The following is a 20,982-nucleotide window of genomic DNA, read 5'->3' as shown; positions in this document are numbered from 1 at the left end:
AGTAATTTAGATTTTTTCTAATTTTCGGTCCACTTGTGCAAACGAGAATTCAGAGTTAGAAAATTATATTTCTAAAACAAAAATGATTCTCTGAAGTCGACTTCGATGGTCGTTGAAATGTTGAAAACACGGTGCAAAAGAGCGTTGAAATTCGGACGAGAGAAGAGAGATGAAACTTGCAAAAAGATCGATCACCGTGAAAAACCTCGATTGAAGTTATTCTTGTACAATAGAAAATGAAAAATACTCAAATCGCTTCATTTTACTCGAAAAACTGACACGAAGTTCGCCTCTTCTGAACCTGCGACGAACCAAAAGTCAAAGGTACGTTTCGACATGTGATTTTCTGCACCCACGTAAAAGATAGATTTACGAACCAAGAGATTCGAGAACGATGCCACAAGCTCGCTCCTCTTCTCTGTGAGACCAACCCCATATGAGCTCCCATTTACGCTTTGTGTTAGTTAATTAGTGATTCCACCAGTTACATTTACGTATTCAGTCGCGCTACCCGAGCTTTACCACCGGTTTTTACAGTCACTAAAGTCTGCATAAAAACATCGGTAAATCCCCTTGTTTTTTAAACTTGAACCCGCCCTGGTCCCCACTTATTTCGTCTTTTGTTACGTCGTTACTTTGCTGATGAAAGTGAGCTATCTTCTTTTAATATTCTCTTCTAAACTCGCCTTTAGAGGATCCCCTAGCCTGAGGCCATTGGGATCCCTTTGGGTCACCAGAGCTTTCTGAGTTTGTGTGAAGATTCCATTACTTTTGTGGCGAGTCGTAGCTCGCTGTTGGCATTGCAAAGATTTTCATACGCGATTGCACAATGATCGCATGGTGCTGCAAAACATTTTTAAATTCATTCGAATATCACATGGCCAACGTTGTTTTTGTATTACGAAAATCAGTGGGAGTTTGGCGTTGCGTTTTTATAACAGCGAAAAATGTCGAGGTCGCTGTTGGACGAGGAGCAATCGCAAAAACGGTGACTCTTGTAATTGCAACGGTAATTATGCAGTTTGGTTACTTTTACGAAAATCGATGCAACGACTTTTTCTTCTTCCCTAGGACAGGTGCTGGACGCGCACTTTTTGTCAATTCTTTTTTGCGAATTCAACGTGCTCGCACGTCTCTTGTCACACTTTAAAAATCTTTCCGCGCGTGTAACGGGGTCATAAAAATCATTGGGAACCGGTTCATCTTGGAGTGGAGGCTCTGGAAATGCAGCAATCGGGAAAGGAAGCACAGAATCGAGCGCACTCGCCGGATGAAATAAAATATGAAAGAAAAGTCATAACAGCGGCTGAGCTGAGATGGCTGGCACGACAAGCGTCGCGAGTTCCTCCAATTCTACTGACTCCGAAGCGTCTTAAAGTTCTCGATACTGTTTTACGGTGACCTCGTACAGCACCAAGCAGATTTAACTGCAACAGACTCTCATGCATTTCGTCAAATAAAATAAAAGCTGCTTGAAAAATATTCTCGTTTCTCCATAATCCCAAGTTTGCTTACGAATGCTTGTATTCCGATGGCAGATAATCGTCGAAAAATAGTTACATCGAGGCGTAAATCGAGTCAAGCTTCTTGTTTTATCGAGCCCCCCCCCCCCCCCCCCCCCCCCGTCAGGACAAAAACGACTCGCTTACACAGACACAGCCGCACAAATATCTTATGTGTGTAATGGATTTATGCGCGTGAGAAACAAGAACGTATGCATGTTTTGCCAGCCGAGTGTGGCAAAGTGCTCAGCTACCATTTCGGATTACGTATCGGAGTGTGCGCGGGGCTTCGTAGCAATTTATACCGTAGACTCTAAATTTTGCCGATAAAATCGACGGAATTTACGAGGCGGCGTTCTCTCTCCACGAGGCTAGCGCCGAGTGAAGAAAGGGATGAGGGTGAACCGTCGCGAGTGCTCTAATGTATGTATTTATCTGTATAACTATGTACATATGTACGTGTTACACTGTCCAGCCGAGCGTACCAAGTGCACTGGCACTTTTGCACTTAAGTACACTTTGGCAGTTAGTTTTTGTGGGGCTCGTGTGTTTTCGCTACGTTGAGACACGAGTTGCGCGTTGTCGTTCGCTGGTCAACTAAACAGATAAATACCCGGAGAGTAAGCGAATGAAAAATGGTCCGGTAGGTGCACTATGCGAAAAGGAACCGGAGCGCGAGCGGATACCATTATTTTTATCTGCGTTTCCGCGCTGTTTTTTATTTTTTATTTTTTTTTTTTTTACGAAGCTTCGATTTTAAAAAAAAGGTAACAAATTGTTTTAAAAATTTCGGAATTCGGATCGATGCGGATTCAATCAAGATTTAAATGCTGGAGTATCGAAATTCCCGAATTTACACTGCACTCGAATGGCCTGCTTTTTATTGAGAGGCTTTCCGCGTTAAATTTTTACTCGGTCACTCGGTAAGCCCTCTTGGCTCGTGCTGTTTTTTCAATGCTTTTTTTTCTTTACACAACGTGCCTGTTTTATCGATACTTACTTTGGTTACGTTTATGAATTTTACGATGACACTTGCCGGTGGACTCGAATTACGATATATTTGAAACCACGAACTATCGCGGGACTACGATAAAGGGCGTGAGTGCCACTAGCAAACATTTTTCAACGAAGCGTCGTAAAAACCTCAATTTTTCGCTTTTTTCTTCGTCGGCCGAGATTTTTTCGAAATATCTCTTTCCTCGTAGTTTCATTCTTCATCAAGTTTTGAGTTTCGTCAACGCGTATGCTGAAATTAATAAATGTTGGCACTTCTTCTTCGCCCTCCGCATCTCCCCATAATTATCGATTATTTCAATCGAAGTCCCCTGCTGGCGATATTGAAATGGTCGATAATTAGTCTCGCATCAAAATTTCCGAGAGAATTTTCCTCAACCCGATTTCTCGAGATTTTTATTTTCCGACATTTTCGACGGTCAGAACTGCACTCGCGTGCACAAGATATGCGACCGAATAGTTACGAGTTCGTTCCGGAATTTTTACTTATGTTGATCCATTTCGATGTGCAAATGGCACATCGGAAACACACGCGCGCTTTCACTTTCCTAAGAGCATTCGCGACTATTTCGACGTTAAAAGCCAAACAACTAATCGGGGCAAATCTGAGTTTGGTTTTTGAGCAGGACGAGTGCGAATGAAGGAGAAAAACAATTTTCTGGAAGCGTCTTCAATGAGCCCGAGTCCAACGAGCAGTGATGATTTTATTTCAAAAATTCCTGAGCAATTGTTCGATTTTTACTCGTCCCTCGGAACTCGCTGATTGATACAAAGTCAGGAGGGTCCCTGGAATCACGAGTGCGGTGAATCCTGTAACGCGAAAGGAGAAAACTGGCGGGATTAGCGACCCGGGCGAATGGAGCTGACTAGTTTCACTCGAAACTTCAATTCAATTCTGCGGTACGCAGGAGCGAAGTGGGTAACGTGAGAGGAGTTTGGATTCGACGAGGTGTTCTCTGCTTATCAACAAACCCGTGCCAAATCGAAGGTCCAAATATTCGGTTGGATTGACGAGTGCGTGCGTGGACCGGTGCCGGGTACACGAGGCATTCGAGTCTTAAAACTCGATCCCGTGTGCGTGTGCGCCTCACTAAAATATATTTGCGAGTGTGTCAAACAAAATGGCGTAACTCGTGCGGTTCAACGCGTTAAATCATGCGCATTGAGTACATTTTTGGACCGCAGAGCGTCGCACAGATACGATCGGTGTGGGCGTACAAGCATCGGGCAAAAACCCTTGTTGATTTAATTCAAGCAAATCCGTAGCGTTTCCGCAATTCACGGGAAAATGCACTCATCGTACCGCGTGCGCTCCCAACCACCCTGTGAAATAACGTCCATTGGCTCGAGACGAGCAGAGGAAGCAGATGAATCAACAAAAATATTGAAACTGCGTGATGGAGCTCGATTTCGAATGGGTTCAATTGAAAAAGTAATCGAGATTCATGGTCCAAAAGGGGGGGGGGGGGGGGGGGGGCGGGGCAGGAATGATGGCGGTTTTAACAAAAGTCCTTTCAACCGATTTTTGTATTCCCTGGCATTGCGGCCGGTTAGAAAAGCTTTTTGGTCCCCACGCTGATCTCTATAGGCACAAGATACGATTGAAAGCGATTTTCGGGAGATTCGAAAGAAACGTCGTCCAGTATGAACAACGACGGGGAGCGTTTTGACCCTCGCATGTGGTTCTTATCTTTGGATAAATGTGTTGGAAAAGGCAGTCGTCATGCTCGTCGCTCGGCGTTGCCACCGCACCCCTGGACGGTTACACATCTCCTGTTTTTTCGTGTACACATGTACACACGTAGAGAAAGGTTAAGGCATTCGTGGAGGTGAATTCTGCACACGTTCTGCAAGTTTATCTCGCAGGGAGTGGAGCGAGATGAGAGAGGGGGAGAGGAAAAGAGCTTAGGGGAGTAAAGAGAGGGAGAAAAGATAGCCGACTCTTTGGTGGCTGACATATTGGGATCGTTCCACAGTCTAGCCGCATTTATGTACCTCGCGTCCCGAGCTTACGCCTTCCATGTTCCTGCCACGCTCTCGCAGCTCTTCGCCTCTCATTCTCCCTCTTCCTTCCTCTCCTCGTTCTTCCGTCCTCTCCCTGCAGTGTTTTACTGCTTTCCTCGGCTCGATCCTTTTTTATGAGAGCTTCTCGCGTGAAAAAGTGTTTGGATGCAATTTTCGATAGAGGCGACGTGTACATAAAGAAAGGGAGAGCGCCAGTGAGACCGGAGGAATAAAGGAGAGTCAGTTGCGCCGCGTCCCGGTGCTGCGTAGCCACTTGGGAGCTATCATTGACTCGTATTATATTGGGATTCCAGAGTTTTTCAAATGTAGGCCAATATGAGAGGACAACAATGGCTTGTGAGAGTCCGTGACGTCGCACCAACAGATAAATCTTTGCGCACTGATTCTCTCACCTCGAGAGATATCGCTGCGTGGGGATAAAAAAGTCCTGTAAGAGTCGATAATACTGTTTGATTGAAAAAAAGCATTTATGCGCCTGGGCCGTCGTATTTTAACCTTCTTCATGTTTTTTCTCACGCGCTGTTCGCGCCTGTTGGTTTTTTTCAATGCGACAAAAATCTTAACGTGTCAATTCATCTTGCAACAGTGTTTCGATAATGCACTCGATTGAGCGTCTGCGTCTCGACGCCGAAAGAGTCGAAAAAATAGTAGTTTTTCAACGACGAAGAAATTTGAGAAAAATCTGTCGCGCAGAAAAATCTAACGAATCCATTTTTAAAAAAGCGTAGTTCTACCGTACAATTTTTCAGATATTGCAAGAAACGTGTAACTCGAGAACGGTTCTTACCATTCTGATTTCAAAAAACACCGTGTTGAGTATCATCTGAAGAAAAAATTTAAAAAAAAGAACACGATCTGCTGTCTAGTTTTTGAGAAAAAAATGATTGTAATAAAAATCGTGTGAGGATTTGAGCGAGAGAATTTCGAGGTTCGCGTCGTGGCAATGCTGTCACGAAAGAAAAAATACAAATATTCAAAAATCACGAGCGCAGTTATGAAATTTTAGTAAAATATCGTAACCGTATATTTTTGTACGGATCATAAACGACAATTCGAATGATTATTGGAAGACATTTCACAACGAATAATGTTCACACGCAGGAAGAGGGCTGCACCCTATTTTTTATACTGCACTTAGCTACCGAACTACCTTAATTATGAATTTCGAGCATTTTGAATCGCACAGATTGTTGTGACCGACTCACGCCTCCGTATTTTGCGACGTCCTGTATCCCGATGGGCGACGTTACTCTATTACGAGGTTACTTTACCATGAGCCGAGGCAAAGCGTCATTCTACCGAGCGTGCTACACCGCGTCGATGAGAAAGTAACAGCGATTGACTTCCACATGAAATTTCTCCGGAGCTGCTAAACCGAGGGATGATTCCTACCTGATTTCATGTGCTATGAAATCTCCGTGGATCAAAGCACCGGTAACGAGAGTGAAGAACTGACGACGATGATAATTTCGGGTTAAAATCACCTTTGTGTGAGCATAGAAATCGAAGTCGCGATATTAAGCAATATTGAATAATTAATCGAATCTCAATGGCGTCGAGCAATTAAAGATAATTGATACCCAGAGATGCCATTTCGTTGGAGGGTTGTCTTTCCTTCAGGGAATTAAGCTGCGTTATTCTTCTCTCTCGCGTTCGGTGTACGCGCAAGTGGCAAATCGATTAACATCGCTTGGTAGGTTTCGTTGTGTAATTGAGAGCGCGCATACATTATTTCTCCCGTTCTCTTAAGCTATTTCTCTTTCTGTCGTTTCGCAGTGATACAGATGACCGAACAATCGGCGTTTAATCGTCACTAATATACGTATAGTGATCGCGGCGTGGCGACGTTACCGGAGAGAAGTTCAGTCGCAATGCGCCTGAGGCTTTCGCCTCGCTCCTGCAGCCAACTCTCAAAGCAAAGAGAGAAGATAACTGAACGTGGATGAGCACTATTATGAGACGACCGAAAGAGAGGAAAGGAAGGAGAAACGAGAGGGAGGAACGTTCCCACAGGAATGAGTCGATAAGCGCGTTATACGAGTTACCTGTGGGGATATCGTGACAGGTAGCATTTGTACGAACAGCGAGATATCCGAGCTATCCAATAAACGTATATATAAAGGAGGAGCCTGCTCCTATCGGCGCGACTGTACAATGTTACCGTCCGCGGATCGTTACTGCATTTTGCAGTTTCGATTACACGACTTCTCGTGTTATTCCGGACAGCAAGCGTGCCTCGTTTTCCGGCCGATTTTCGTGGTCGAATTTTCACGAGATCCACACATCCCGAAATTCCTCGCTTAAAAGTTGCTTCGTTTTTTAGATTAGTCGCGCTGTTCGCGCCGCAAGCCCCATTCGTTCCTATTGCCGCAATTATTGTAGAAAACGACGAGGCAATAAAATTTTAGTGGATTTTTACTGTAGCGGAGGCACACGAGTTAAAGTGATGCTAATCATTCGCGAACGATGCGTTTGAACGTTTCTGTGCAACTGTCGGGATCTCGCTTGTTTCCGAATTTATACTAAATTTTAATTACCGAATTTTAAGGAGGGTGGATCGGGACGATACAATGTTGCCATGCTAAACCATGTTAAAAATATTAAGAATTTCAAAATTATAATAATCTCATAAAATTTCATAAAATTAAATATTCTTTCAAAATATGAGACAATATCAATTTTTTAGATTTTTCTACCGCATAGCTCTCGGGTAATTGAACACTACATTTCACGTGAATAAGCATAGAATTTACATAATATACATTTCGTGCATAAAAACTTGGATTTAACGCTCAATTGTTCGATAACCATGTGGTAAAAAATTTTGAAGAAAAATTGTATTTTTATTCTTAATGCCAAAGAGTGTTATCACCAAATTTGATCAAATTCTCATTATTTTTATTTCGTCATCCACCCTCCTTAAGTTGGAACCATGTAACAAAAAGGGGGAATTTTGATGCAAATTGGTAGATAGGTTCGAAAGTGTGTTAACTTTTTGCTCGCGAAATTTTAATGGGCTCGTCCATAGCATTTCTGAGAAAATTAAATTAGTTTTTTACATTGGCTCTTATGGAAAAAGGTTTGAAAGGGGCAAACAAACGTTGAAAAACTGCTGTTAAAAAAGCCTCTTTTTGATGAAACGAACCAATTGTCAAGATAATTCTCCCGAAACCGTTTATCTGCAATGTGCAAAATAAAATGAATAAAGGAAATTCGTCTCTCTCTGTTGGCGGACACTGCTTCAAACGCGGCAACGTCGCGTCGATCATCGCACTCTCGTATAGCGATATAAAAACTGTGCGACTTCAGCTTGCCCTCGAGCTTGAGCAGAGCAGCCAACAGTCAAAGATTGAGACCATAAGCCTGCATTGCTGCTGTCAAAGCAAATGTTTTCGCCAAAATTAGGAACATTGTCGTTAAAATAGTTATTTTTTCATCTAAAAGTACACACATTAACATTTTTTCATGTAAATTGAAGAGCACAAACTAAAATTACCGCAAAAGAGGTACCGTACTACCTTAACTACTGAATTTGTCCTTCGACACTCTGGTGAACGGATTTATGGATTCTCCCAATTGTGCAGGTGATAATTATTCGAATTATGCTCATCAAAGTTCATTTCTCATTGTTTCAGGTGCCGAATGAAACAGTGGAGACGAGATCTACCCCCGACCTCGGTAATCATAACTTTCCACAACGAGGCGCGATCAACTCTGCTACGAACAGTAGTGAGGTGAAGTTTAAACTGGATTTTGGGTTAAATATGTCGAGGGGGGAAAAATTGAGGAATATTGAAACTTTTGATATTGTTGAATTTTTTAAATTTGGTGCAGGAATTTCGCAGGAAGCGAGGGGGATACACGCAACTGGGATTCCGAAAACTTGTTAATTCGGCTCGGGTCCTCAAAATAGTTGGCATAAAGTATTGAATGAATGCGAGAGAGTTTTTTTTTAATTAGCTCGGGAATGCAATTGTATTTTGAGATCTATTGTAAGTTTCCCTCGGCAAAGGGCACACTCGAAAGAAATTCGTCCGGCGACAAGGATTATTCAGGGAATGAGAAAAAACGTATCTCGGGTAAATTTGCTCTCGCCGGGAAAGACGTCGAGAGATATCGAGGCAAAAGAATTCGCTGCTAGTGGAGCTTCGAAATCTTTTTTCCTCGCCCATTCCCCATCTTTTTTTCTCTCTCTCCTTTTCTTCGTCTCCTTCGATAAAAGTACTTCTCTAGTACCGGATCCTCCGATCGGAAGTTCGGCGTCGAGAGAGAAGGAGGGAGAGACCAAAACCAATGGAATTTTCTAATCGTCATTCCATCGTTCTCCGCTTACCGACGCCCATTTCTCGCGTCCGATGGAAACCATATCCGCTTTCGAACTCCGTTTATGTTTGCTTTATATTTATATATCGAACGTGCCCTTTAGATAGCCAGAGTTCATTTAAAAAAAGGCACCGCGCTTCCATTTTTACAACGATCATGTTCAGCCTTCGAATTCATTTCCCATTTACGGGATTCCAAGTTTTTAAGATACATTTTTTTCAATCCTTTATTCCTTTATCAGTGCCGATCAAGTGGAGAGAGAACTGAATGAAAAATTGGGGCAACGAGGGCAGCCACTCTCGCAAATTTCATTTATCCAAGTATATTCACGTTTATTTTTTCATTTAAATAAAAACGAATTCTTTCATTTCAGCGTCCTCAACAGAAGTCCAGAGCATCTTATTAAGGAGATCATTCTAGTCGACGACTTCAGTGACCACCGTGAGTCAAATAATAAATTCAAATTTGTTGATTATTCATAAATTATTTTAAATTGTACAGGAATCACACCAAAATACCAATCAACTGGAAGTAAAAGTTTTTCAAATACGGCCAATTTCCCCTTAATATTGTTATTTGTACCTTAAGAAACAACGATTTTTCAACAGTCAAAGGACAAACTCAGCAACCGCGATTTCTGTATATATTTATTTATTAGCCGAAGATGGGGAGGAATTATCGAGAATACACAAAGTACGAGTAATACGAAACGAGAAACGAGAGGGTCTAATGAGATCGAGAGTGCGAGGTGCGGATGCAGCGACAGCGAGTGTTCTCACCTTTCTCGATTCTCATTGCGAATGCAATGCTGATTGGCTCGAGCCACTTCTCGAGAGAGTCGCTGAGGATCCTTCGAGGGTCGTGTGTCCTGTCATCGATGTCATTAGCATGGACACTTTCCAATATATAGGTGAGCTTATACTTTTTTCGTGAAATACAGAAGATAAATCAATCTCATTAAAGGTCTGTCAGGCTGAATGCACGAGTTGGGGGTTCCAGAAATGTCTACTTTTTTCTAAATAATTTTTACTGTTTTTATCACAAATGTATCCTCAGATTTAAGAACGAAAAATGAACGAACTCATTGTGTGTTTAAAATCTTCAACATTTTGAAAATTGATCAAAAAAAATTATGAATTGACATTGACTTAAATAGAAAAAGAATTTATTTCATTCGTTTATCTTACCAATTTTAAGATCGGAATAATAATGGTTTGGAGCGACCGAGAGAAGCAATTAAGGTAGATCGTGACCGAAGGATCGTATTTCATGGATGCTCAATTTTAACTTTCCAATTAAAGATATTATCACTCTAACTTAATGTCAGTTATCCATTCAAAATTGTAAATACATTTTTTCAACTTATCTTTTGGCGAATGAAATTACAAGCCATTTATTAATCGGAGATTCATCACTCACTGAACCCAAAATTTCGTTCCTCCCTGGCTAAAATACTGTAGTTTTTTATGTCAAAAATCGCTTTAGAGAGCGTAAAGGGAAATGGATAAAGAAAAAGTGTTGAAATGCTGAAATAAGCAAATGTGAGGTTACGAGTGCTCATTACCAATTCCGTTCAATCTTTAACGCAATATATTTTTATTTCTAGTAAGACAATCGTCTCGAATTTTTCCCCAAACTTTCATCACGTACTTCATTGTTATTGTGTACGTTTTTCATGAACTTCGTAAGAAGCGTTCATTCGTAATGTGGAAAGATGAACGATTTATTAAAAGCACAGTCCCTATACTCCCGTGTGTTTTTCTTCATATTTAAACACGTTTATCTAAATGACCAATAAGACGAACCCTTTAAAATTTGATATGCGTGTCAGTCGACTTCCTATTTAAACTTTGTATAAATTTCAAGACTTTCTTAAGAAAATTGTCTCGTGCATGAACTACCTTAAACTTTTTTCCAGTTGAATTAAGAAATTGGAGAAAATTTTTACTTCGTTTCAGGCGCATCGGCCGACCTCAGGGGTGGTTTTGACTGGAGTCTCGTGTTCAAATGGGAATATTTGAGTCAAGCAGAAAGACAGTCGCGTCAAAAGGACCCGACCCAAGCGATAAGGACGCCGATGATCGCTGGAGGATTGTTTGTCATTAACAAAGCATACTTCGAGAGGCTCGGAAAATACGATACGCAGATGGACGTTTGGGGTGGTGAGAATCTCGGTGAGTATGAAAAATCGACATTCCAAAAGTACACTCATCGAAAGTCGAAAAAATCAATGTTTTGTCATAAATTTAAAAAAATTATAAATCGTCAATTAAATTGAAATTATAAGTTGAGTTAACTTTGTAAAGATTAAATCTGATTGAAAAAAAATTTACCGAATAAAAAACTGGGAGAAAAAAAGTCATTAAACCAAGAGTGAAAGTGATCGATTATAATTTGACTGATGTTTGAATATGATTGATAATAATTGTGTCATCAACAGAAATCTCGTTTCGAGTATGGCAATGTGGAGGGAGTCTCGAGATAATACCGTGCTCGAGGGTGGGTCACGTTTTTCGTAAACGTCATCCCTACTCATTTCCGGGTGGTAGTGGAAATGTGTTTGCTCGAAATACTCGTCGAGCTGCCGAAGTCTGGATGGACGACTACAAGCACTTTTACTACTCGGCAGTACCTCTAGCAAAAAATATACCATTTGGAAAGTGAGTTCTTCATTCCTTTATAAGTTGCCATTACGAATTCGATTCGAAAAAAAAAAATAAAATAAAAATTCCAAGTTGCTATATAAAAATGTTCAATAATTTTCGATATTTCTGCTCAGAAGTTAGTTTTCTATCTCAAAATATCCTTCGAGCTTGTTTCCTTCACACGTCACAATTACAAGATAAATTAGTTTGGAGTTTCATTTCCTTCAAAGTTGATTGGACTTGAGTGTGAAAATAAATTTACTCAGGAAGCATTACTGATATCAAATTGCTCCATTTCGCTAACCAACTTTCCCAATAGAATTAAAATTTACCTCGCTCCGCTATAATTACAAATTATAACTTTTCCACTCGTGCTACCCCTTTCAGCATACAAGATAGAATGGCATTGAAAGCAAAACTCCATTGCAAGCCCTTCAGTTGGTATTTGAAGAATGTTTATCCAGAACTAGTAATTCCAACGAGCGAAGGTGGTCCTGGGGGATACCTGAAACAGGGATCGGCATGCTTCGACAGCATGGGTCATCTCCTCGATGGAAATGTTGGACTCTATCCCTGCCACGACACCGGTGGCAACCAGGTACGAAATTTATTTTGGATCATTATGAAAAGCCTCGAGAAAAGAGCAAGCTAAAACCAAAGCCTCGTCAGTTGTGCAGTTCTCCATCATTTTCGAACTGGCGCTTCACTCAGATTCGCTCAGATTAAAATAGAAAAAATGAAAAGAAATTTATTCTCTTTTGGTGCAGATTTTTATTTGAATCGAGCAATTTAATTATTGTTAAAACATGTTTTAATTTGTGAACGTTTGTATTTACAGGAATGGGGCTTAACTAAGGACGGCCTGATAAAGCATCACGATCTGTGTCTTACTTTACCAGTGTACGCGAAAGGTACGACTCTGTTGATGCAGATATGCGACGGTAGTGAGAATCAAAAATGGAGGCATCTCGAAGGTGGTCTTATTCGTCACTCGCGTGTACCAGTTTGCATCGATTCAAGATATCACGCCCAGCGTGGAATAACCGTAGAAAAATGTAATTCAAGCGCCGAGACCCAGCAGTGGCATCTCTACAATAACAGTCATTAGTTTAAATTGTTTTATTGATTGTGCTGCGTCTGAGAACGAGCAGAAGCCTATGACGAATTTACGAAGAAAACAAACTCAAACTCAAACGATGAGAGAACGGAAAGAAAGAGAGAGAGAGAGATTAAAAAATTACGTCCATTGACAATTATCAATAATTTATCAATGTACTAACTAAATCAAAAAGAAATCAAAGCTAAAATAACAAGACAACGTGAGGGAATGAAAAGAGGCTTTGCGCTAATTTTAACAGTCGCGATCAAACCAAGAGCCTAATTTGCATGAACTTTTCCGAGCCTCACTGATGTCGTCGCGACTGACATTCATCAAATTTCGTACAATTCATTTTTTTTCAAATCTCTATTCTATTGACACCCCACGATAGAAGCTCGATCGATTTTCTAGATTTAAATCTCACAGACGATTCGAGATGTTAGGAAAATTATCGAAAGGACAAAAATAAAAAGATCATTCGAGTTTGGAGTATTCGCGATCGATGAGGATAGAAAAAATCGGTGTCCGGCCTAAATAACCTCGCTCAAAATAACTTAGTAAAATAACTAACGAATAAAATAACCATGAACAATAAAATCATTTGAAATGAGCTTCAAGTTTATAATCAATGGCATATGGAGAATAATTGAAATATTCATTTGAAACATTGATTGTGGATAAACATGAAAAATCCTATGCGGAATTTTCATTACAAGATTCGAAACGCTTCATTACAAATTTATTGCTTATTGTTTTTAACATGTTTGACATCTCGAGATGTCTCAAGAACACCCACTCTGCGAATTTTTCTTCGCATAGGTACGTTCGTGTGGCTGATTTTATTTGTTTATTTAGGTTTGTGGGTGTGTTTTTGTTTTTTGGGATATTAGAATTATTCTGTTTGTCGATTATATTCATCACGGTTATTCTGTTCATGGGTTATATTGTTCGTTGGTTATTTTGAGCGTGGTTATTTAAGATGGGAACCGAAAAAATCGTGCATTATAAATTTTCCTCACATTTCTTACACTCTCCGGATGAGAAAAAAAAATATTTGAAGCGTTTTTTTCCATTTCGTTTCGACTCACTTCTCTGTCCCTCTTTTTTCTTCTCTCCGCCAGTAAAGCATTTTGTAAATGTTGAATAATTTCTTTTCACATTTCGTGATATCGATCATTTCGATTGGCTCATGATTCGTGTACTTGATCAGGATAAAACTGGAACAGTCGAACTTTTAAAAGCATTTTTGAGGGCCTGAAGAGAGGCATTTTACATGTTCGATCAATTCAATGTCATATTCAATTTTATTTTCTTAATAAGGATTAAAAAAAGTGTATGCGAGCAACGAAAGAATCTTTAAATACAATGCCAGTCGAATTATTGTTAAGCTCATGGAAATTCTCCGAGGAATGAGACAACAGTGAGCCTCGTTTTTTGTCATTGACTAGTTGCCTTTTTTACATGTAAATATAACTTAATCGGTATTGTAATATTGATTTAAGGAGAAAGTGATCATACCGACGGAAGACAAACAGAAATAATTTGTCTTGAGAAACGAATTCTCAGATTTAATTTTTTTTTCCGCACTTTTTGATATCTGTCATCGCGATACTTCCACGAAAAAAAAAAACAAACAAACAAACAAACAAAACAAAACACCACTTTTTCGTATCAAGTACTGTTGTTTCAACTTCTGCAAGTTGAGCACATTATAATTGATCAAATAACGAATCTGAAATCTATTGCTATCCTGATGCAAAGACTCACAAGTGGTTTAATATTATTTTTTTTTCGTCCAAGTGAATGTTAGTCATTGGTACATTCGAACCAGATAAGCTTCGTATAAAGACTTTATTTTTCTAAAAAAATCATCATAACCGTCTCAATTTTTTTATGCCTCTTTTTCATTCACTGAAGCGCTCTTACATAACCATTCTTCTCAGCCCCCTCCAACCCAATCCCCTGACGAAAAAAAAACTCGTAACGAATGAAATTTATTAGGAAATATTGGAGGCCTAGGCCAGGTACTATCGACTCGTCAGACTATTCGCATCACATTTTTTGATATTCCTTCTTCCATCGGACTAAGTCGAACCTGCAGTCGGTTCACGATTTTGACCTACGTCTCGGAAATCCATTCAATGACAGAGCCCCTTTCGTGGGCAAGGTTTCGCCTGTGAGAGATGCACTGGTCAGGATGAAGTAAATCAAATTTCTTAATTTGACTCACTTTACTCCTTGTAGTGCTGGATACCGTTACCCCCAAATGAAATACTTTGGGACGCAGAGTTTTTACACTTGGAGATGAGTCAGAACTGTCATTTGGGAGCCTCAATTAGGAGAGTGCGATCTTTAAAATTTTTCGCTTCATCTCTGGACAGAGCACTTGTCTGTTCCGATCACTGACCGTACTTTTTTCAGAGAAAATCACAAAGTCCGAAAACTTGCACATTAAGAGTGCGATAGAGCTTAAAACTGATAAAAAATTTGTGGCCAGTCAAAAAGAAATGAATTGTCGGGCACGTTACGACCAGGCGAATTCTGTTCTGGTGAAAATTTTACGAACCATTTGAAAAAGAAAACACACGATACGATAAAGATTGCTATTTCAAATGCATAACTCAGTCCTGAGTCGTTACTGAAATGAGAGATCGCTACTTTTCGTTGATTCAGAATTCGTGATTGATTCAAGTAATCTCGTCTATTCGATAACGATAATTACCCAAAATGATGAAACACTTGCTCAAAATTCGACGTCGTCATTTTGGGACGAATAGATTCGTTTCTTTTTTATTTCGCAAATTTCAATCATTTAGAAATGACGAAATCAAATGTTTTTCTACAAATTTGACACGCCTTGACGATAATTCGGTAGTAAAACAAGCTCATTTCTCATCGCTATCGTTTGACGTTAAAAACATTATTTCTAAATGAAATAAGGATCAAAATTAAGCTAATTTTATACACTAGTTTCCCTGTTTTATAAGAATTTCCAAACGGTTAACGCGGTGACGAAATATAGCATAAATGCATAAAAAATGTCTGAAAAAACTTGATATACTTGACACACCATTTTCGAGTGCGATATAAAATTATAAAAGCTGATTAGTTGCGTGAATTAAGCTCGCCCCGAGCGATGTTGCGTATGAAAGATTTTTCCGAAATTTCGATAATTCTTCACTGGAAGAACTTTTCAATAATTTCCTTTGCAAATGTGACTAAATTCGTACCCCATTTTTAATCCTGAATGAAAATATTCCTCATCCAGTGAAAAATTATCGATTTTGGAAAAACCTCACTCATAAACTATCTTCTGTGATTATTTTTATCCTGCCGCGACTGTCTCCGTTACTTTTAGTCACGTTATCTTGGATAGCAGCATAGCAGCAGATATATACATATATATATTTTTCCCCCCAATATAACGAATGAAGGTTTGCATTCATCATCAAAGCAACGAGCGGACTCGACAGATTGTAATTGCATAATTGTAAATATTAGATAAAAATTTACACATTAAAACATATGAATATGATAAGTGATGGCAAAGTCGTACTTCCAAAATGATAAATAAGCTGTAAAATATTAGGATACGTGAAAACTGAGCTGATTATATTAGTGAAAAGGGAGGAAAGATAACTTGAGAAAAAAACGTTGGCATCTGAACCATCAAAGTTAAAATTGAAGGGTTAATCGCACATCTTTTCATCGTAATGATTGTATTCCATAGAGTTTTCGGTTTCTTGTGATTCACAGGATCGAAAAAATACAGTCACTTTTCACACGTATCAATAATGAAAGTGTCAGAAAATTTTCAACAATTTTTCAAATGACTGCTCTATAAATAATCTAGCAAACTTTTTCCACGATACAAGAAAAAAAATTAATTTAATTTGATTTTTCATCTCATTCCAAATCAATTGTTGAGGAAATTTTTGAAGTAATTTTTGAGGAAAAAGGATCAGTCCTACTTTGCATTTGTGTTCAGCTAAGATTCGGAGATTCTCATACGATAAAAAATTCGGCTGAGAAACGTGTGTAATTCATCCTTAAGATGAAATAAAATGATCCTGATTTTTCCTTCTGTAAATGTAATGAGCAGAAGACGAAGAGTGAAATATTAAGGATGTAATGAAAATTGAATGAACGAGAATTCACAGAAAGAATTTTCAATGAGCAGAGTATAATTTTTCATTTCCAAAATCGAATATTCGATTGCAGCGTTCCATTGTGTATTCCAGAAAAATGATATTTTGTTCGATAATGGCTGCGTTTCGGTTGTGTATTTAAAGACTGTTCGGTTCATTTAGGATTGGAATAGAAATTGATCGTGTGTACAATAATTCAATGATTCTTGGTTCAGAAGTGTACGTTGAAACGTGTAAGAAAGAATGATGGAATTATTCATGAAAATAAGTTGAAAAAATAGTGTGATACGAGTCAGTATCACTAGAATTGATGAGCATAATGTAATTACTTGTTGAAAACTCAATCACCGATTGATCGTCTGTATAAAAATATAAAAAAATGTAATTCGAGAAGCAGCATGGGAGATAATCGATTGAAAATAAGTATGCTAATCAAATTAATTCATCAACTTCGTATATATGACTCATAATCGAAGATTTTTTATCCATCGTCCGAGCGCTATTCGAGTAATGTCAATTTTTATTTTTCTCGCAGGTAGGATTTGACATTGTGATCGTGTTGTACCATAGGAAATTGTAACGCAACAAGAGATGTGAAGGAACAGGAAAAAAAGAGAAATGAACACGTTGAAATTTCTTCTATTCCATATTTTGCGATTGTATGATAATAAAAATAATTGTATGTACGTGCAGCCGTATACTATGATATTAAAGATAAGAAGGACAAAGCAACAAGACATTTTTTCGTTCATTTTCTAAAATAAATTCAAATGGATATTTCCAAAACGTATTATTTTATTTATCGACGAGTTCTTTGTACAAATGAGTCTCTTATCAATCGTTAATGGATCTACGCTTTTTTGCTACGTTTTTTTAAACCTTTTTTCACTTTTTCCTTCAATTCCTGTACATCGACGTCATTCTTTCTTTTGACAGTTGTCGCAGACGATTTCTCTTCGGCAGGTGGAACAAAGGCCTGCGCCCTCTGTTCTTCTCTCTTCTTAGCCGCTTCCTGGTGTCTTTCGTCCTGTTCCTTTTTCCTTCTTGCTCTTTTCTGCTCGTCTTTAAGGAAATATTCTCCAGAGGCGAGCTGCTTGTCCAGTTTGCTCTCTTGCTGAGGTGGCGGGAACGGAGTATAAGGCTTCTTCAATTTTTTGTTCTTCGGCTGTTTTCTCTTGGTGACATTTTTGTTTGTGAACTTTGGCAAAAATCTCTCCCAATTCTCATTCTTCAATTTGGGATCTTTGGCCAATTCACGCTTTATCATCAATGCTTTGATGTTGTAAATTGGATGAATATTTTTCATTGTTTCCTCCGCTATTTTTCTTACTTGCTGTAAACCCTTGTAAGGCCCAAGCGCCGCGACTGTCTGACCTTGCACCAGAACATAGCAGTCCGTCAAAAGCTCTATCGACTTTAGTGTACAGCCGTTCGGCCCGATCAGACGCTGACGCCTTTTCACAAACTTTTCCTTGTTCCTTACCAACGACGAGATCTTTATTATATCGGCACCAATGTCATCCTGAAGAACTCTGACGGCCTGTTCGAACGGCACAGAACGAGACATGAGTTTCAGCATGTCTCGAGCTTTTATTATTATGTAAGGATCCCAGGTTTTTCGGGTCGTTTTAACCGTCATACTTCCCTCTATCAAATCGAGCTCTCCTTTCAACGCGTGTTGCCCAAGTGCTTTTTGAACAAGCGGCCAGCATTGTCGCAAGTATTGCTCTCTGTACTTTGGAAATAATGTCGCAAAGGAACTTTCCTCCAACAGGCGATGTGGATTGTGCTCTGGTTTGAATTCGGGGATTTTCAGGGACCAAGCGTCGTCCACTGGTCCAAATTTTTTTGCTGCGGTCTCGGACTCCGAATCACTCATTTTTCAATGCACTTAATCGTATTTTTCGTGGTGTCAATAATTTTTTTTCAATTTTCACGGATATAGAAAATTAAAGTATTTCGATCACATTTTTTTCGCAGAGGTTATGTGAGATACTGATTCTGTTCACTCTGCGAGCTCAGGAAACATAGATTCACAGTCGCCTTTCCAAAATTCAGTAACACACTCCACACGGAATATCACGTTGAGATTCGGTAAACAACTTACACTGTTGATTCTTTTCACTTATTTTCCCAGTTTTACAGGAGTATAACAACTTTGTTTTTAGATGAAGTTTGAATTCAGCACGTAGCACGTGTCATGAAAATTTAAAACCGTTGCGAGTTATGGTCCATGTGGCTTGTGGTGGTCGAAGGAGTAAAGCTAATACCCCCAATGCTAACCTCAATCGGTGCTATCGACGTAACGACGTGAAATGTATAGTACACGTTTATTCAAAAGTTTATGGTTATCGACAGTTTACCGAAGATTACTTTTTCGTCATTTATTTGGATTATTGCAATAACTCTGGAAGAGTCGATGTTGTATGTCGTATGCAACTTGAAAATAAATCAATAGAAACTTCTTTCTGACACAAATATATATTTTTCGTGAAATAAATCTGTAATCTCGGTTGAGTCGCTCCACTGCGAAAATGAGTTCTGCCATCTCGGCCGAGGCCAATACGATAAATCAATACCTTCCCGAATAGACCGCAAAGAAAAAGCGCCAAATCCAATTAATATTCGAGTCACAACGAATTTTGAAGTTCAAGTCAGAGTCGTCGAAAAAGACGAAGAGCCGCTTCACCATGGAACTTCAACATGTGCGGGGGTATAATTATAAATCTCAAAGCAATTCACATTTTTTCGACCAACAACTTAGTTTTTTCAATCAAGTTTTGAGCTCCTAATAAAACACTAATTATTCAACTATAATTTTAATAAAATAAATGCTCACTGCTATATAGATGATAGAATAATTATACTATATAAAATTAGATCAACAAAACAAAATGGCGACAAATCAATGTATTTTAATTTTTCCAAGAACTCGTGACTCTTAATGAAATGATTCAAAACCATGTAAATTTTGTTTGTTCCGCTCGTTCCGCTTTAGCAGCGCAGTGCCATTTTATTTGGTTGATCTAAATGAACGATATTATATATTCCCGTTGACACATTTGCCACGATACGTATACATACATATACGAGGTTAATCCTCTTGCGAAACTGGAAGCCCCAAAAAGTTTCTTAGAACACAAATCTTTATTACAGCCAGCATTAATCCGTTTCTAAAACGTTATATTCTTTCACAAAAAAAATAGGCTGTATCAGAAAGTCCGTAAAATAATGCGACGCCTCTGCTCTGCTCTGCTATACTTCTATATACTTCGAAACCAGATGACGCTGCAGGGGCCGAACGCGCCAGTTGATAATCGTGTGAAATTTTTTCGTAAATCAGTTTTTCATAAATTATTCTGATACATTATTGCTATGGTTAAGCTACGACCCAACAAGAATCAACCTTCGCATTAAAGCTACTCATTTTATTCCGAATATCGAACTTACGCAGGCCCTAATAATAACATGCACCGGTAACCTAACCTCTTGTAACCTCAAATATTTGAAGTTTGTCTTCCGACACGGTTTGATCGATCGAAAAAAAGTTTTGAAAGCGAACGCAGGACGATGACAGAACTCCACAGAGCAAATAAGCGATTGCTGACAAAAATGTGTAACATAAAATGTTGCAAAAACAGTGATATTGGCGTTCGCCTCGTAAAAGATTGCCAAAACAATTTTGGCAAAAAGCGGGCTAACGGGCTCCGTGTGTAACCGCGGTCAAAACATGTCGAAAAATTGACATTTTCAGGATTCACAGCTACGTCGGCAAGAAGTGTCGACTGATTCCTACTTCGTATAACAATTTTCTAGATACTTACAAAACTATCATTGGCTATCGTCAAAAGTTTGACAGTCCGTGTTCACGACTATTTGTAAGCCGTAATTTAGCTCGAACTATGATGTTTCGCAGACTATTTTCGTTCCGCAGTTCAACTTCTGCTACTTTAACTTCGAACCACTTACGTACGCATATTAGATATATTGATTTTCGGTAAGTACGACTCGTCAGAATGCTTTATGATGAACGACCATCGACGAGGAGCTGCACTCTTCGTTCTTGTAGTCGCAAGTAAAAATGGCAACTCCGTAAATAATAACGAACTGTCATAATTATTGTCGAAATTTATCGTTACGTAACATTTGCGAATGATTTCCATTCTATGTCCATGTGGTTGGATTGTTGCCTTCAACATATGCTGTAAAAATGTTTAACCTCGTTT

The 20,982-nt window shown here is 39.1% G+C and overlaps 2 protein-coding genes across 2 annotated transcripts in view; one reads left to right on the top strand and one right to left on the bottom strand.

The window, feature by feature from the left end:
• Window positions 1-17,542, top strand: part of Pgant2 (polypeptide N-acetylgalactosaminyltransferase 2) — a 157,837-nt gene extending 140,295 nt beyond the window's left edge. Inside the window, exons 4-10 of the mRNA XM_043414916.1 lie at window positions 8,177-8,275; window positions 9,238-9,305; window positions 9,523-9,774; window positions 10,823-11,038; window positions 11,305-11,524; window positions 11,897-12,107; window positions 12,348-17,542. Of these exons, the coding sequence (XP_043270851.1) occupies window positions 8,177-8,275; window positions 9,238-9,305; window positions 9,523-9,774; window positions 10,823-11,038; window positions 11,305-11,524; window positions 11,897-12,107; window positions 12,348-12,617 (1,336 nt within the window). The 3' untranslated portion in view covers window positions 12,618-17,542. The remainder of the gene's footprint in view (window positions 1-8,176; window positions 8,276-9,237; window positions 9,306-9,522; window positions 9,775-10,822; window positions 11,039-11,304; window positions 11,525-11,896; window positions 12,108-12,347) is intronic.
• dbe (KRR1 small subunit processome component homolog dbe) lies at window positions 17,532-19,249 on the bottom strand. Its single transcript, XM_043414921.1, has one exon. It carries the CDS (start codon window positions 18,633-18,635, stop codon window positions 17,607-17,609), a length of 1,029 nt encoding a protein of 342 aa, XP_043270856.1. The 5' UTR covers window positions 18,636-19,249; the 3' UTR covers window positions 17,532-17,606.
• Window positions 19,250-20,982: the final 1,733 nt, after the last annotated feature.

This window comes from Venturia canescens, chromosome 3 (genome assembly GCF_019457755.1).
Source record: "Venturia canescens isolate UGA chromosome 3, ASM1945775v1, whole genome shotgun sequence".
NCBI classification, from domain to species: domain Eukaryota; kingdom Metazoa; phylum Arthropoda; class Insecta; order Hymenoptera; family Ichneumonidae; genus Venturia; species Venturia canescens.
The sequence above is the reverse complement of the archived record's forward strand: the minus strand, read 5'-3'. Positions and strand labels throughout refer to the sequence as shown.

Coding starts and splice junctions, on each gene's coding strand:
- dbe (XM_043414921.1), bottom strand. CDS start 18,635: ATGAGTGATTCGGAGTCCGAGACCGCAGCAAAAAAATTTGGACCAGTG.